The sequence below is a fragment of the Lates calcarifer genome, linkage group LG16_LG22, assembly GCF_001640805.2.
Source record: "Lates calcarifer isolate ASB-BC8 linkage group LG16_LG22, TLL_Latcal_v3, whole genome shotgun sequence".
In the NCBI taxonomy this organism is placed as follows: Eukaryota; Metazoa; Chordata; class Actinopteri; family Centropomidae; genus Lates; species Lates calcarifer.
Window position 1 is genome coordinate 23,463,921 of NC_066848.1, and position 16,142 is coordinate 23,480,062.

The following is a 16,142-nucleotide window of genomic DNA, read 5'->3' on the forward strand; positions in this document are numbered from 1 at the left end:
TATGTACTGACTTTGTGTGTCCATATTAAGTGAATTTAAGCGACCGTTCTGCAGCCTGTTTCATAACATTTGGTGTGGTTTCTGTTGGATCACTATGATAATCCTACAGTCTTGTAATTTATTTGTAAGAGTAAGCTTGTAAGCTGTATAACAGTATAAAGATCGCAAGAATCCCGTCATGAATATGATTCTAGTGTTGTATTACAAAATGAAGTCGAATCGCCTAAAGCATGTAGTGGTTTGGTATCAAAAGACTGCTCCAGGTGAGGCTCGAACTCACAACCTCGGCATTGCTCTACAGTGTACTGTCATATAAGTACCGCGCGCTAACCGATTGCGCCACTGGAGCTCACTGTTATTCAGCCGCAGTTGGGTTTATAAACATGAGCCAGAAAACCAACGGGGGAAAACAGCGTTTCTTATTTTTCATTGTTTAATGCTGTTGTATTAACTCTAAACGTAGGTTTCTATTTTAGGTTAAAGAACAACAAGACAATGGTGAACTCGTTGAAAATGGCGACATTAAAGATATTTTGTTAAACGGAGCGCAGTTAAACGTGTTAGCAGGGTTACCGATCGGGGGAAAAAAAGGCAAATAGTGATGGGAGCGGTCTAATATTAGACTCAAATTATAGTGAAACAGTTCATCAGTAGTGGATTTTGTAGTGGTTGTCCTCCCTGTGTGTCTCCTGTAGACCGCGTTCTTTAAAGAAGTATGGGTCAGAGATGTCATGTCTGTTGTTGCCACTGAGAAACACGAGGAAGTAACGTCCTGCATTACACTATACTACATTACAATCATTTCGCAGATGCTTTAATTCAAAGCGACTTACAAGTGAAAAACACTAAAGCTTCTATGTATAGAGATAAAGAAGTGCACCACAAGTAAGGGAGATCTCAGCATACTAAAAGTCCTACACTACAGGCTGTATGTCCTTAGCATTTTCAAAGTAGCCTATAACATGACTTACAGAGAAAGAAGCTAACCTCAAAGTCAAAGTAGATATCCAGTAAAAACGTTTGGTGATGAAATAATTAGAATGTAGCGTGTTGTCTGTCACCAGTAGTTTAACTAGTGTGCCACCTTCTCATGAAGTGCAATTAAATATCCTATTTTTTAACAAGTAGCCTAATGAGGTCTTTATAGTTCTGTAAATGGGGAGAGACAGATTAAGGGCAAAGTTGTAAATACACTGACAATGTCCTTTATGTTACAATGAGTGCTCATACCAGCTAAGCCAGTTGCAATAACAACATCGTTATCATGCCTTAGGAAAGATGTTTATGTGGATATGGTGTTGTACTGATGTGTCTGCATGGGACAAACTTTCTTCCAAGTGGACAATAAAGTATCCATTAACTAACTGACTAACACAATATACATTTAATTCAGTTTACATAGAAAATCATTCATCAGTGTCCTCTTTCATTTTCTACATGCTCATCAGATAAGACCAACAAGTCAGTTGTTTTTCTGTAGTCATATTTGGCATCTGTGATCTAGTTGCAAGGTCAGTCTATAGTAATGGTATACACTCATACACAGCACACAGTCATGCAGAGCTGCATGTGTACATATCCTGCCAAGGTTAGAGACTGGCATATATGAGACAATAATGTTAAGGTATAAAATGGCACAGGGACTAATGGGATTTTTTCATTGGCCTGTGGATTATTGCAGAAAATAAACTCGGTGACCAATGAAAGTTTATGATACTTAAATGTTTTGTTCAGAAAGATAATCATCACAAATGAACACCACTGAAGCCTAAATACAATCATCCAAAGTAACATTAGGCTATAAACAAACTACACCACAGTCACTTGACTTGAACGTCACCATCACTAAGCTTCCAACTCGTAATTTAATTTAGCATGTTGACCTCTTCCACAAAAGCCTTTCTTGATAGAAACTTAGTGAGCATTTGCAAGAGTGTGAGTACAACAAGGCTATAAAGGCAGACTGGTGAGAAAGCTATATGTGGTATTATGACATCAGTGACCTGTGTAGTCTCATTTAGCCACTTGTTAGCAGCCCCCCTTTTTTTTAAAGATGGATAGCTTTAAAAAAAAAATCACAAGTGAAGTATTTTCTGACAGATTTTATATCATAGAATCAAACTTGAAAATATCTTGAGCTTGTGTTAATCACAGACCTTATTTCAGGTATATTATCAAAAATCTGCCTTTAAAAAAAACCCCACAGACTTCAGGGCAAGGACTGGGAGTGCTAATATGCTAACTTATTTAACTTATCATTCCTACACCAGTCTACTATTAAGAAGAAACAGTAACTGTCATTTTAATACTAACACCAGAATTAATTTGGTATCATTTGGCCATGCTACTGGAAACTTCTGAGTTCACAGCTGCTATTCCCTGTTTCTACTGCAATACATTGGCCCCTGTTTCAATTACCATGTCAATTTGCTTTAAAGTTTTGCACACTTGAATGTTAAATATCATAAATATCTCTGAGAATAGCATGAGTAGACATTGTGAACGCCAACAAAATACCACACACACTCAGTTTTTACTGCTTTTATTTATGTTAACATTGATATTATAAAGTATGAGAATAAATATTGAACAAATGCAGAAACCCTGCTGTTCAGTTTTTTCTTATGGCACATGGTGTTATGTTACATCTGCATATAAATGCACATGTTTAGAGGTTAGTGTCTTTGTTTTTGGCTGGTCTGATATTCTTCACAAAGCTTGCACGGCAGATGGCGCTCTTGAGAGCATCACGAAACATGGAGCTGGAGAAACAGTAGATGACAGGGTTCAAAGTGCTGTTGAGATAGGTGAGGGCAAGGGACATCATAAAGCACTTGATCATCAGCTTGTAGGATGTGCAGCTGCCTCTGTGGACCCTCTTGATGTACATCGCCCCCAGGCCTGTGATGACACTTGGTATGAAACAGATGGTGAACACAAAACTGATCACCACTACTGCTCTGATGGCCCTCTGTATGTTATTCTTCTGACTGCCAATCCGCAGTTTACGCAGAGAGCAGGTAATACGGGCTGAGCAGAACAGCAACAAGATCCATGGCAGGAGGGTCTCTGCAACAAAGGCCACATAGTGTACCTGTATTGCCAAAGGGATTTCCTTGTAGGAGTTGAAGCTACGACACTGGGAGATGTTAGCAGTCTCATTCTGCTTTAGGAGGTTTGTGGTCAACAGCGGAATCCGAAGGGCGATCACAACAGTCCACGTCAGACCTGCGAGCCAACCAGCATGAGTTAAAGTCATATGGCTGATGCAGTGATGCGGATGGACCACTTTAAAGTAACGATCCAGTGCCACAGCAGTCATGAATGCGATACTGGCAGAGCGGTTGACAGCCAGCATGAAGAGGTTGACGCGGCACCAGGCCTGTCCAAACACCCAGAAATCCCCTTGCAGGCTGGTGGCAATACGGAAAGGCACGCTGATGACAAGAAGGACGTCAGCTACGACCAGGTTAAAGAGGAGCAGAGTGTGGGGTTTCCAGAATTTGATGCGGAAACAGAAAATCCACAAGGCAAGCATGTTTCCTGGCAGGCCCACAATCATCTCTATAATCATGAAAATTGGCTCGAACAAAGTTTCAGGTGTGTCAGTGGGTTGGCAAGGCGTTTCATTCGTTGCCTCAGACATTTTTAGCTGTAAATGCAGTCCGATCTCCCAGATATTTTTCTTCGAATCTTATGTTGCTAAAATTTAATAAGATAAGAGAAGCAGAGAGAAAAGTGTTTTAGACATCGGTATTTCATGAATCCAATTAATAAAGCAAAAATTTGACATTCCGAGAAATACACATAACCTGAGTGTTGACACACTTATTCTTACTAATATTCTTTTTCTTGCAGGCTTCGTCTTCATCTAGCATGGCTTGAATTGAACCACGTTTGTACATTGCTTTAGACAAAAGCATCTGTCCAATAAATATCTGTAAATGTAAAGTCACTTCTTTGATATGAGTAAGAAAAAATGACTAATATCACTCATGATTAGCTTAGTCTGAAGACAGGGTAACAAAATCTGACAAGCATGATTATGATTAAGTATGTAAGTATGTATGTCCTTTTCCTGTCTTTTTATATCTTACGAAACATTGTTTTGTTCAACTGTCTTTATACTGCAGTGTTAGTAATGGGATACACCAGTGAAAGTAAAAACTCTTGCAAGCAAGTTATCAGCATTTCAAAGGTCTAAACTGTGCACGACAGAATACAGAAAAAGTTTACATTTCAGTACTCACCAGTAGCCACCACTGCGCTCCTACGTTCCCTCAAAAAGACCTGAGCACCCCCATTTTCAGAACTCAGAGTTGTCTTATCAGCACATTCACCAGATGAAGAGTGTGAGCAGTCCTCATGCAATGAAAGTGATCCACTGATACAAAACCCTCATTGCACTTCCTAAATAAACACCGTTTTTCATGAGGGCTTGTCATAACATGCAGGTCATGATGGTTCCAGGGAAAAGTAGCGACGTGAAGATCACTTCCTATTCACAGTTTAATAACAATCCATAATTGGTCAGGGAATGCTGTACTGAAAAAAAATTCTTGCTAGAGAATTGTTTGCCAACACTAATAGGTATATACATATATTTCAGTTGACGGAGACATTTGTAACTAAATGTACCATTCATCCATTTACTTCTGCTTTTCCAGGTTTGGGTAAGCGTTCCCAGGCCAGATGAGACCTAATCCCTCCAGCAAGTGCCAGAACCACCTCAACTGGCTGACGCAAAAGTGTTAATATTACAAAATAATTCAATATATACATAGTGTAAATCTATGGATACTATTCACATCACTGTACACCTAGTGGCTACTGCCAGTGGTAAAAAATGATCCAGATTCATTTAATAAATTTGTGCTGTTATGATGTAAGGCATGGCTTTTCATATAATTATTAAATAATTAAGTGTCAGTCTGCTCTGTCCTGTCTGGTCTCATTCTTGTCTTCCTCAAGTAATTTAATCTCACCATGCTACACTTAGTCACAAGTGTCATCTTGTGAAATATGAACTGATTCAATAATATTTTTCTTCAGAATGAATGAATGATTTAATTTCCTTTAACTCATCTCACTGACCTAATTTCAACTGAACTCAGGGTCCCAGGGGTTGGAGCCAATCCTAACTGATACTGGGCAAGAGGCAGGGCACACCCCAGATAGGTCACCAGTCTATCACAGGGCCAACAAGTAGAGACAAATAACCATTAACACTCACACATATGGGAAATATAGGGTCGCTACTTAAGCTAACTTGTCTGTTGGAGGAAGTACCTTCAGGAAACCCACACAGGCACAGGGAGAACATAAAGACTCCACGCAGAAATGAATTGGAGTTCAAATCTAATTTCATTTCATTTAGACTGACTGTCATTTATTATCACCTCATCCAACCTCATCACATAGCATCCAAATGTATGTCACAGCAGCATAAGTCAACTCCTCCATCCACAATATCTCACATTATCTCATCCCATCTCATTTCACCTTGACTCACCTCAGGTCAACATTAGCTCAAGTTTTCTCTTAATCCTAACCTATTCTTATCCAGTCTCATCTCATTTTATCCCATTACCTCTACTTCACTGTCATCCCATCTTTCCCTTACTCTCACCCTATCTTACCTCAAATTGTCATCCAAATCCATGTCTTTTTATCTTATCTTGATTAATCTCATTTTAGCTCGTTTCAACACATCACCAGTTGTCTTTACCTGACTGGTCTTATCTCACTTCATCTCACTTACTTGCATCTCATCTCAGTCTTACATTACCGTTCTTTATCTCACCTCACTATTATCTCACTGTATCTTATCTCATCTCACCTAATCTCACCACATTTCTCATTTTGTCTCATTGCATCTAATCTCACTTCACTCACTTCTTTTACTGCATCTTATCTTATCATTGCATCTCATAGAGTGTCATTGCACCCCATCTCACCATATCATATTGCATCTTATAATGCTTTTTTGCATGCCAGTCTCATTTGGTCTCATCTCACCTTATTGCATCTCATCTCATGTCATCTCACTTTTAATTATCTCCCATTCACAATTTCATTCCAATTTCATTTCAGGTCATCTACTCATCTTTCCTTTCTGTTTGCGTAAAATTCAACTTTGATGCATTCAATTCAGCGTACAAGGCCAACTGACAAGGACTGATTTGCAGAGAGGAACAAGTGAAGCCGTTCCATGTATTCTCAGAGAGCGGACGCTGATTTCCCTAACCAAACTTTCTTTGAGAACAGCTCATTACACAACAATACAATAAACACACACACACACACACACACACACACACACACAAACACAGAGTCAGCTCAGTCCACCACTGTGTGAAGAGTCCGACCTTTGTCAGCTCAATAATTTTATGGTCACTGACTCCCATACAGCAGCATAGTCCCCCTTCACAGCCCTAAAGGTGTGTTTGCTAGAACCACTGGACTCTGATCTGGAGGTCCACCATTCATCTAACTGTTTTATTAGAGTACACACAAAGCAAACACACAGAGCCCAACAGTGGCACCATGTCAGGACTGACATCTGCTCTCAGAGGCATTTTATGGTTACACTGTATGCTTTACATGTGTGAAACTGTACTGATAGATCTCTGTCTTCATAATCATACAGTATGTGCATAGTGTTTCTGTGTTGAAAGCTTTTTGAACACGTCTCTCTAAGTCTCTGAGTCAGTGCTTAGTGATCTGTAATTAGATATGAATTGCTGATAATGACGTCTGTGGTATAATTACTGTAGCCATTCAGCTGCTGCAATAAACAAAATGAACACACCATACTTATTGATGGAGGACTTTTTTATTTCTACAAATTAAATAACATATAAATACATTTAAATAAATGTGCATTTGGAGAAAGTATGAATATAGGCTATACAAATCATATTGTATGAGGAAGACTTAATGATTGATTTTGCTACTTGAAAACATAAAACAATGATATGATTAGAATAAGTTGTTTCCTACAATCAGTTTAGCTGGGAATTGTCTTATTCAGTGGCAAACACACAGAGCTCACACACAGAGTGAGATAATTCAAAGAAAATCCTGAATATGACTTGTTAATATATCTGAGTAGCAGAGGCACAGCACAGGCACAGAAGAGGTTTGAGCTAAATCCTCACCACAATGAAGATGAAGTTTTGTGGGATCACACTAGATCACACTATTGGACAAACTGAGGTTTTGAGGAAAAGCATGAGGATTTGCAAAGTTTATCCTGAGTGAGAGATAAATGTGTGCACCAAATTTCATTGCATTCCTTCCAGCAGTTGCCAAAGACATTCAAACCCACAAATGTCAACCTCATTGTGACACTAGAGGAAAAGTCAGGGGCTCACCTAAGTTGGTAGTATTCACTCTGTGGGGACCGATGTCTGTGCCAAATCTAATTTCCATAATTTTTTGCTCAGAATTTTCCAATCCATCAAGTAGTTTGGTCTGTAACAGAGGGATGGACCGACAGGCCGACACTGCTATCCTTAGAGCCATACTGCTAACATGGCTAAAAAATGACCTGGATCTAATGTAAAAAAAATAATAATAATAATAAAAAAAAAAAACAGGTCCTGTTGGAATGTCCATTCTTCAGTCTCTGTATGTTGAGCAGCGTGTCAAAATGACACACCCAGCTACTGTGGTTTACTGATAACCCGCCAAGCTAGCCAACAATATGAAATACAGCATTATGTGTAGCTCCTGTGTGATACAGAAACTGCCAAGTCTGCACACATCAATACACTTATTTGCCCTTTTACTGTATGTTTAAACGATAACAGTATGTCAATACATCCTCCCAGACCAGCCTAACCAATGACATCCTTCTCCCACCTTCACCCTTCACTGCAACATCCATTCATGTGTCAGCATTAAATACCTTAACTCTCATTTAAATCGTTGAATTAAATTACATCCCTGATTGTGAAGAGTAATGCTCAAAAGATACCAACAACAAACAAGTTTGCTTCCTGGGTCTCTCTCTGAGTTCACAACCTTAGCCTGTGACAGAGACATCACTGTCTCACTCTGATAACATGGAGCAGCTTAATGTTTAGCCCAAGATCTACACACTCACGCACACACCTCCACACACACACACACACACACACACACACACACACACACACACAGAAACACACAGAGAAGCAGAGGGATTACAAAGGCACAGAGACCTATAGGCTGCCCAGGGATGGGGACGAGAAAACTAAAGGCAATGCAAACACATTGTAGCTGTGACCAAGGTGAGAATTTTTAACTGAATTTTTGCATCTTAACATTATGTATAATGACTGCAGAAGGACACAGTTTGAGGCTTAATGTGGCATCTATTGTCACTGCATCTTTTCTCAGTTGTAGTGAGTGAAATGATGGATTGGATTCAAAGCTAGTGTGAAACTTCTGTTTATTGTATTGTTCTTTAAGGAGAAATAATTAACAATAACAGTCACCTAAGTTTATAGACTTTGAAAAAATGCACTATTTCTGTGTACAGAGTGGGAACCTGTTGAGGATATTCAGAGCCTTCAACTTGCTAAGCTGGGCTATTAGCCTGTTAATCCACATTAGAGCATGTACACTATCCTGCGTACCCTGTGGAGGACGGGTGAAACAGGGTTCTATACACACTGGACTGACAATGCAGGGAAAAACTTTATATAAAAGAACTCCATCTATAAAACAGATGGGCTCCTTCAAAAAGAAAAAAATGCTAACTGTCAACTGAAGATCATGTTAAAAACAAATATTTAAAAACATACATTAGATTCACAGGGAACACAGGAAAAAAGATTATTTCAAGAAAAATATGGTTCTTTCCCTGTAAAAGCAACTAAAAGAAATTTTCTGACTGACAATGTGAAATGATAAATCCAGATAATAATAACTGAAGAGAAGGATAAAGATAAAGGTCTTTATCCAATAGATGCCTTAACTTTTCTGTACAAAAATCACTTTGGCAAGAATTATTGATTTAATTCCTGCTATTCTTAAGAGCTAGTTTTGGTCTCTATGTGTTGTGGAAGAAACAGAACAAACCGTAGTCCTAGTGTAAACACAGTCCCACCACCAAACTAATGTAAATCTAAGTCTGCTGTTTTCTGAAGCTGTAAAAACATATACATCAGCCATGTAAACAAAGCAGCAAGACAGGCCTGTTGTATGAATAATGGTCAGAGAAACACGCCCTTTCTATTTTTCATGTATAATGTGTCAATTATATGTGTGTAAATTTATCGCTAATTTATATGAACAAAACAAACAGTACCATCGTGAGAAAGAGTGAATGAAGAGAGGGAGCGGCAAGAACAAAGCAGTGAACCAGGAAAAGAAAGTAATTATTTCCTGATTGTTTCAGGGCAGTTAAATTAAAGTATTGATAGACTAGCCCACACCTCTGCACAATCATGCAGGAGGGTGCTGCACTGACAGATTTTGAACGAATGATGTCAAACAGACACAGACCTGCAGGTTTTTATACATCACTGACACCAATGGAGAGAGATGGAGACAATGATATAAGAAAAGTTTGACTTTTCACCTGCACTAGAATGTATCTTGAATCCAAACAGGGCCCAAAATGTACATTAATATCAGTTTCTTTGTGACAGGGACCAGTGTTGAAAGTGAAGCCCCAGCAGAGGCAGATAGCAGTGGTTCCAGTCGTCCTCTTTCTCCTCTAGTTCGTCTCTATGTGTATGCACTGCACGGCTGCCTATGTGAGGTGGCCTTCACTGCTGTGTTGGACTGGTGCATCACTCAAGACAGGAGGCTGGCAGGTCACAGCAGCCTGTGGGCGCTGCCCATGTACGCCACCGCAATCTACCTCATGGAGAACCTGAGAACATGGCTGCTGGCTCAGCATCAGCCATTGCTTGTGCGTCTGACGGCCTACACCCTGTTCATCTACTCGTGGGAGTTCACCTGGGGGGCAGGGCTGAGGCTCCTGAGGGCCTGTCCCTGGGACTACTCAGGTTATAGGTACAACCTGGGAGGACTGGTGACTCTGGAATATGCACTACCCTGGTCTGTGGCAGCATTTATAGCAGAGCAGCATGTGATCAGTAACACTCTGAGGATAAGACTGCACAAATGAACTGATAGCAGCCTAGGATAGCGTGCTTCCGAAAAAAATCTGGACATGTTACCACACTACTGTGAGTTTCTGACATTTTGATATGAAAAAGTTGGCTAATTTGCTGCATCTCTCTCATTTTTTCAGTTCAATCTGTGAGCATTTTTCTTTCTCACAGCTTTAAGTGAAGTAAGACAAAACTAATGTGGTAAACATGGTTTCAGGCTGATGTATAACAGTATCAAATGAATGGTTTGAAATAAGCTCATTTGTTTTCTTGCCAAAAGTAGAGTTGTATTACTATCTACGCCACTTTCATATCTGCCTGTTAAATATGAAGCTATGGCCAAGAGACGATTAGCTTGGGTTATCATAAGGACTAGAAAAGGGATAAAAGTTCCAGCGTGCTAGGAAAGAGGTAGCTTGGAAAAAACAAGGTGTAAAACAAGTTGTAGTATTGTAAGATTTTGTGTTGGACTATGTTTACCCAGTGAGTGTCTGCTGGTTGCACAGTGATGACATGAGGAAGTTGCCATGCCCATCTGCTAGTCACCAAGAAATACTTAAAGCACGCAGCTCTCCCGCAAAACTACACATTGTCATTTTTAAATTTCTGTTGAATTAAACAAATGGCATATTATGGGTTAATTGCTGCTTCCAGCCTCTAGTCTTTATGCTAAGCTAGGCTAATTCAACTCTGTACTTAATGCAAAGACATGAGAGTGGTGTTGACTTTCTTATCTTTATCTCAGCAAGGACATAGATGAGTATTTTTCAGACTATAAGGATTGTTAAATGGGGCTAAAGTGTGAAGTGAAAGTGTAAAGGAAGTCAAATACAGGCTAATGTCTGAGTTGGAGAAAGCTTTAACTCTCACACACAAATCATGTCTGTGATTCAACTTTCCATTCAACACTTTCAGTCACTGAAAAACTTCATCACAGATGCAAATTAGCATGCAATGTAGTTAGTCCTGTGGTCAAGTTTTAGATTATTAAATTATGAAACCTGAGAATTAGCAATAATTTGCACATTAGCAACATTTTTGAAAAATATCCATATGCAAATTTCTGATCCCATTCTGCTCATTCTCTTCTTTTAGAAATCTTTTAAGAATTGAAATTGCCACAGATATTTCTCCCACATCAAAATCCACTTCTGTACTGTTTATCAGTATGCTTTTTATATTCATTACTATACTGTAATCATTTATTCAAACAGGCTACCAGAAAGGATGAAAGTTCAGCTATACGTTTTACATGGCATGTTTCACTGTATAGAGTGTGAGAGAGAGAGTTTCAGTGATGTGAAAAGTGGGATTCAGAACAATACTACACCTATGACTCAGCAATAATCACACCCATTACTGGAAGACATTTTTATTGGTAAAAAAAGAAGTTTAACTGTCATAGCCACAGCTGCTATTAAAGTCATGCCCAGTCAGCTCTGGGTTTCTCTGGAAAAGTCCCTACTCCCCCTCCCTATAGAAGCTGTATCACAGTTCACAAGGCAATTGGAGTGGAGGATACTTTGATCTAGTTGTGGGTAAATTAATGGAATGCATAGCCACTGCAGTAGAGGGAAAAAAGAAGAAGCTAAGTATTAATTTACATTAACTGTCATCAGTTTTATTTCTACAGACATTTATGCCTTTGTTTTCTCTCAACAACAGTGATGTTGACATAAAATTACATGATATAATAAAATGTATTTACTGTATGTAACCACAGCAAAGCACAAGCTACAGCTTCAATAACCTCATATGTTCATTAATACTGAAAAATGAATACTGAAAAATTAATACTGAAAGTGCGTGCACTTTCATTAACACATAACAGATGCTTATAACACATGTGAGTGCATGATTTACCTTATTATATGTGATGATTCACAATCTACTACATTACTGCACTTACGTAGACAGATATAGAAGTACGTGCCATGTCACTTGAATAGGGGTTCTCCTCCCCAGATATACAGTATAATGTATATTTAATGTGTGTTTGTGAAAAACATGGTCACGGTCTCTTTCGCTCAGGGTTCTGAACCACAAACAAGGCAACAGTGCTTTCATCTCTCTGCCACTGGTATCTAGAGAAGAGGAAGAAGCAGAATTAAGAATTTTAATTGGCAAAAATCGCTTAAAATCTTGAAAACAGTATGTTGAGTCATTACTGCCATTCACCTCCTTTCAAACTACACCTGAATTTTCAGAAGTGGAAATTGCAACACATCTTATCTAGTAATGTGTACCCTGACTGGATAAGTTTGTCATTAATTGTTAATATTCACTCACTGGCTCTGTTCAGGAATGAGTAAGCTGTCTCCTGCAGAAAGACTGTACTCCTGCTCATTCATAGTTACTCTTGAGGATCCCTCCTGAAAGAAAAATGATTAGATAAAGATAGAGGAAGGAGAGAGAGTTTGGGTATTACACAGAGGGTCAGACACAGATTCATCACACTTGTGGACAGCAGAATTTAAGCAGCACTGACAGATTGCTGGGACGTATGAACAGCACTTTTAGAGAACATACCAGCTGCCATATCCACACATCGCTCTGCCGCACTGTCATTTCTGTCAGCCCAGGTCCAAACACCATTGCCTGTTGGGGTCATAGGAAAGAATATCAAAGCATTTTTTTTCATCCTTTGTATCACTTTCTTCATCTACAGCACATCATCTCACTGACAATTCTGCCTTTGTCTTTCTACATTTACAAAGTGTAATCAAATACTCACATATTTTTATCCATCAAGCAATACAGTCATGGGGAATTTCCACAAGTAGAAACATGCCAACATTCCTCTAGTTTCTGTTTCAATTTGCTAAATGTTTGGGCTGAATGAGTGTTAAAATGGTGCATTCTGTCAGCAGAAAAAAGACAATAGCAACCTGCTGTATGTGTACATAAAAGAAATGTTATGTGAATAATAACAAGCACCACATAGACTTTATATTATCATCTCATTAAGAGCACTTATCACTTTTGTAAAAATGTCAGTGTTTCCAGGTAAACTTAATGCTATGGTTGAAATTTAACATGAGAACACATAAGTAGATAACACTCCATATTCACAGCATTATGAATGTGGTAGCAGTGGCATATTTACCAATTCTTACTGGTATTTAAATGTAGGTGCAGTGGAAGAAAGGACTGGGTTCTGATATTCTCTAAGGTCTAGAGTAATTATATTATAATGTATTTCATAGTTATGAAACAATCAACTACAGCAGTGCCTATGTGCACACATAGTACATGGATGCGCATTTACCATTTTTTTCGAAGAAGCAGCATATTCTAAACTTTTGTTTAACGTGATGATGGCTGAGGCTTTAAGAAACTGAATACATTATTCCTGGTACCTCTGTCTCAAACTGAGCTCCAAACATGTCAATGGGCCTGCCACTGGCCAACGATGGCCTCTGTTTGTCCAGCCAGTCTTTGAAGGAGAAAGGTGACATGACGTTCATGGTGTTCATCTGAAACGGAGGCTCTCTCAAGACTTCATCTGCTCATCAAAAGACAACGACGTTAGTTAAACATTTACAGGGACTGATGTCTTGATATCTCACGAAACATTTTAACAGGAATCCCGAGATATTTCAACAACTCACTTGGATCTGGTTTCCCTGTTTTACACTGCTTTGATGCCATGAACCTGCAAATAAAAAGTCAATCAATAACTGCTGCAGTCAAACAAATAACCTGATGTGATGAAGACTGTACAGATAATAATGGTGGAGGGAAGATGTCTTACTCTTTGATTATTGGTACCAGCTGGGTTCCTAGATTCTCACAGTAAAACCATTTCTCAAATAGGATATTAGTGGTGTTGTCCACATAGTACCTGGAAACACCAACACACACTAATTTTAATGCTGCTTTAAGAAGAGAAGAGAAGAGAAGAGAAGAGAAGAGAAGAGAAGAGATAGCAGTTAACCTCAGACAGTCCGTCTCAGTCAGCAGCCGTCTCCTCTCCACCACCAGTCCCACAGTGTTGGCCTGTCTCTGTGGGGAGTGGGGGATCCGAGCTGGCAGCAGGAACATCTGCAAATGAAGAAATGAATGCAATTCAGAATGTCAGTGAAAGTGTGAGTGTTGCAAAGCTCAAGTTCCACTGGAACACTGTTCATGTGAACAGTTTCTTTTGATTTACAGAAAATCTTAACCATTGAAAGGAGCAGTGACAGCAGAGATTTGTACTGCTTTACAGTTGGACTCCATATAAAGTGATAACATGTTATAATTGACTTATTATGCTGAATATTTTAGGGAAAGAAGAGAAATGGATACAAACACATATTAGAGCTCACCTCTCCCTCTCTGATGTGCACATCCTTGTGTTTGCCATTTTCAATCACCTTCAGACACATGTCTCCCCTCAGCTGGTAGAACAACTGTTCAAACAGAGAGTGGAGGTCAAAAGAAGAATAGCACTGAATTAAAGGCGACCTCCACTGATTTTATACATCAGCGTGTGTTTATAGGTGTTGGGGAAGACTACTGAAGACTGTGCAAAATCTTCAGCATATATCTTTCTTGAACTATTCACACTACATGCTTGAACTTTTAAGGGATTGTTCTGCAGGCGAACCATGTAGTATGAATAGTTCAAAAGTAATGAGTTGTGGAACTTTGCCATTTTTTAGCACCACTCTTTTTTGGGCCTCTGTATCTCAGAAACTAAAGAGGATAGAAACCAAAGGTTGCAGTGACATTATTTACATGATGTATTAAGCAAATGAACTGAAAATGATCTTAAATCTGTTGATTTGACATAGAAATACCCATAAAAATGAATAAGAATGTTAATAATAACATCTCTCGTTTAACTGCGTCTACTACTTTTTTAAACTGTTTATGAATCCAACAGACTTATAGGAGTGCTATGCTACATTGGTAGTAGTACTCTTTTAAGTAAATGAGTTTCAACATGGTGATTGAGGATACATATAAGATTAGAAGAAAATTACAACTTTAAAAATGTAACTCAAGTATTACTGTTGAGTAACAGCTTATTACATGTTACATATTGTGTAACATGTATGTGCTGTTCCCTGACCACTTTGACACTGTCCACTTCAAAAAGCCAGACAGCAAAGGGTGCCAACAACAACAGGACCACAAAAAAGCAAGTAATGGAAGCCAGCCAAAATGATTTGACCAAACATTGCAACATTGTACTGGAGTTTGCCCTGGTTAGTGGGGGAACAGTGTAGTTTTAAGAGGCAGTAGGGAGATAACAGTGAATGTAAAACAGTTAAATCAAACAACGAAGGCAAGATAACAGCAAGAGTTTAGTGTCCTATAGATTCCTAATGATGTGTAATCAATGGAAAAGGTTGGGATCAAGGGATTTGTATATTTGTGGTTTAAGGTAAACTTCAAGTTTGCATTAAATAATCAGGGTGTTGTTTCTTATGGTTTAATTAAGTGCATGTCTGTGGCTGAATGAAGACTTTATACAGAAGAAATCACTATTCTCTCACCTCCTCTCCTTCCTCAATATGATAATCCTTCCTGGTATTGGGACCTCCAACAAACATGATATTCAACTGGAGAAAGTGCCTGTGGAATAAAAGACAATCATGCACTTGCCACATGTCTTCAAATAGTTAATGTGTCACCAAAACTGTACATGTATTTTCAACCTGAATTATTGTAAAATTGTCCAATACATTACAGATTGCTCATTACATCATGTGATCCATCAGGCTGTTTCAAAGAGGAACTCCTAGTTTTGCGTGTTACATGTGTAACATACATAACAATTGGGCTGATATGAGAATATAAAACATATATACAACTCACATGAGCTTGTTGCACACCGGTGGCAGAAAAGCATTCTGATTCCCTGCAATCCAGTTTTCCACATTCACAAGAAGAGGACTATCACCCATTTTGAAAATGATTAGGCTTGGTGCTGTAGTGTCTCTGATCAGTCTGTCAGTCTGACTGGTTAAAAACAATGTGAAAGTCCAAAAATGCAGAAGTGGGTGTGGGTCAAGTGGGGAGGAGCTCTGTTTCCTAGCC

General features: G+C 38.9%; 3 protein-coding genes and 1 non-coding gene across 4 annotated transcripts; 1 reads left to right on the forward strand and 3 right to left on the reverse strand.

Annotated features, from left to right (window-relative positions):
• Positions 1–255: 255 nt before the first annotated feature.
• Positions 256–349, reverse strand: trnai-uau (transfer RNA isoleucine (anticodon UAU)). The gene is made up of 2 exons: positions 312–349; positions 256–291 (listed from the first exon to the last, which is right to left on the reverse strand). It is a non-coding gene; the product is annotated as a tRNA-Ile (tRNA).
• Positions 350–2,526: 2,177 nt separating this feature from the next.
• Positions 2,527–6,773, reverse strand: LOC108895726 (hydroxycarboxylic acid receptor 2-like). Its single transcript, XM_018694618.2, has 2 exons — positions 4,251–6,773; positions 2,527–3,702 (listed from the first exon to the last, which is right to left on the reverse strand). The coding sequence occupies exon 2, from the start codon at positions 3,644–3,646 to the stop codon at positions 2,669–2,671; it is 978 nt and encodes a 325-aa protein (XP_018550134.1). The 5' UTR covers positions 3,647–3,702; positions 4,251–6,773; the 3' UTR covers positions 2,527–2,668.
• Positions 6,774–8,008: 1,235 nt separating this feature from the next.
• LOC108895731 (transmembrane protein 229B) lies at positions 8,009–10,745 on the forward strand. Its single transcript, XM_018694631.2, has 2 exons — positions 8,009–8,276; positions 9,642–10,745. The coding sequence occupies exons 1-2, from the start codon at positions 8,225–8,227 to the stop codon at positions 10,124–10,126; spliced, it is 537 nt and encodes a 178-aa protein (XP_018550147.1). The 5' UTR covers positions 8,009–8,224; the 3' UTR covers positions 10,127–10,745.
• Positions 10,746–11,468: 723 nt separating this feature from the next.
• On the reverse strand, positions 11,469–16,089 carry haao (3-hydroxyanthranilate 3,4-dioxygenase). Its single transcript, XM_018694630.2, has 10 exons — positions 15,921–16,089; positions 15,599–15,677; positions 14,423–14,506; positions 14,050–14,156; positions 13,867–13,956; positions 13,724–13,767; positions 13,472–13,617; positions 12,642–12,710; positions 12,402–12,484; positions 11,469–12,196 (listed from the first exon to the last, which is right to left on the reverse strand). Exons 1-10 carry the CDS (start codon positions 16,007–16,009, stop codon positions 12,124–12,126), a joined length of 864 nt encoding a protein of 287 aa, XP_018550146.1. The 5' UTR covers positions 16,010–16,089; the 3' UTR covers positions 11,469–12,123.
• Positions 16,090–16,142: the final 53 nt, after the last annotated feature.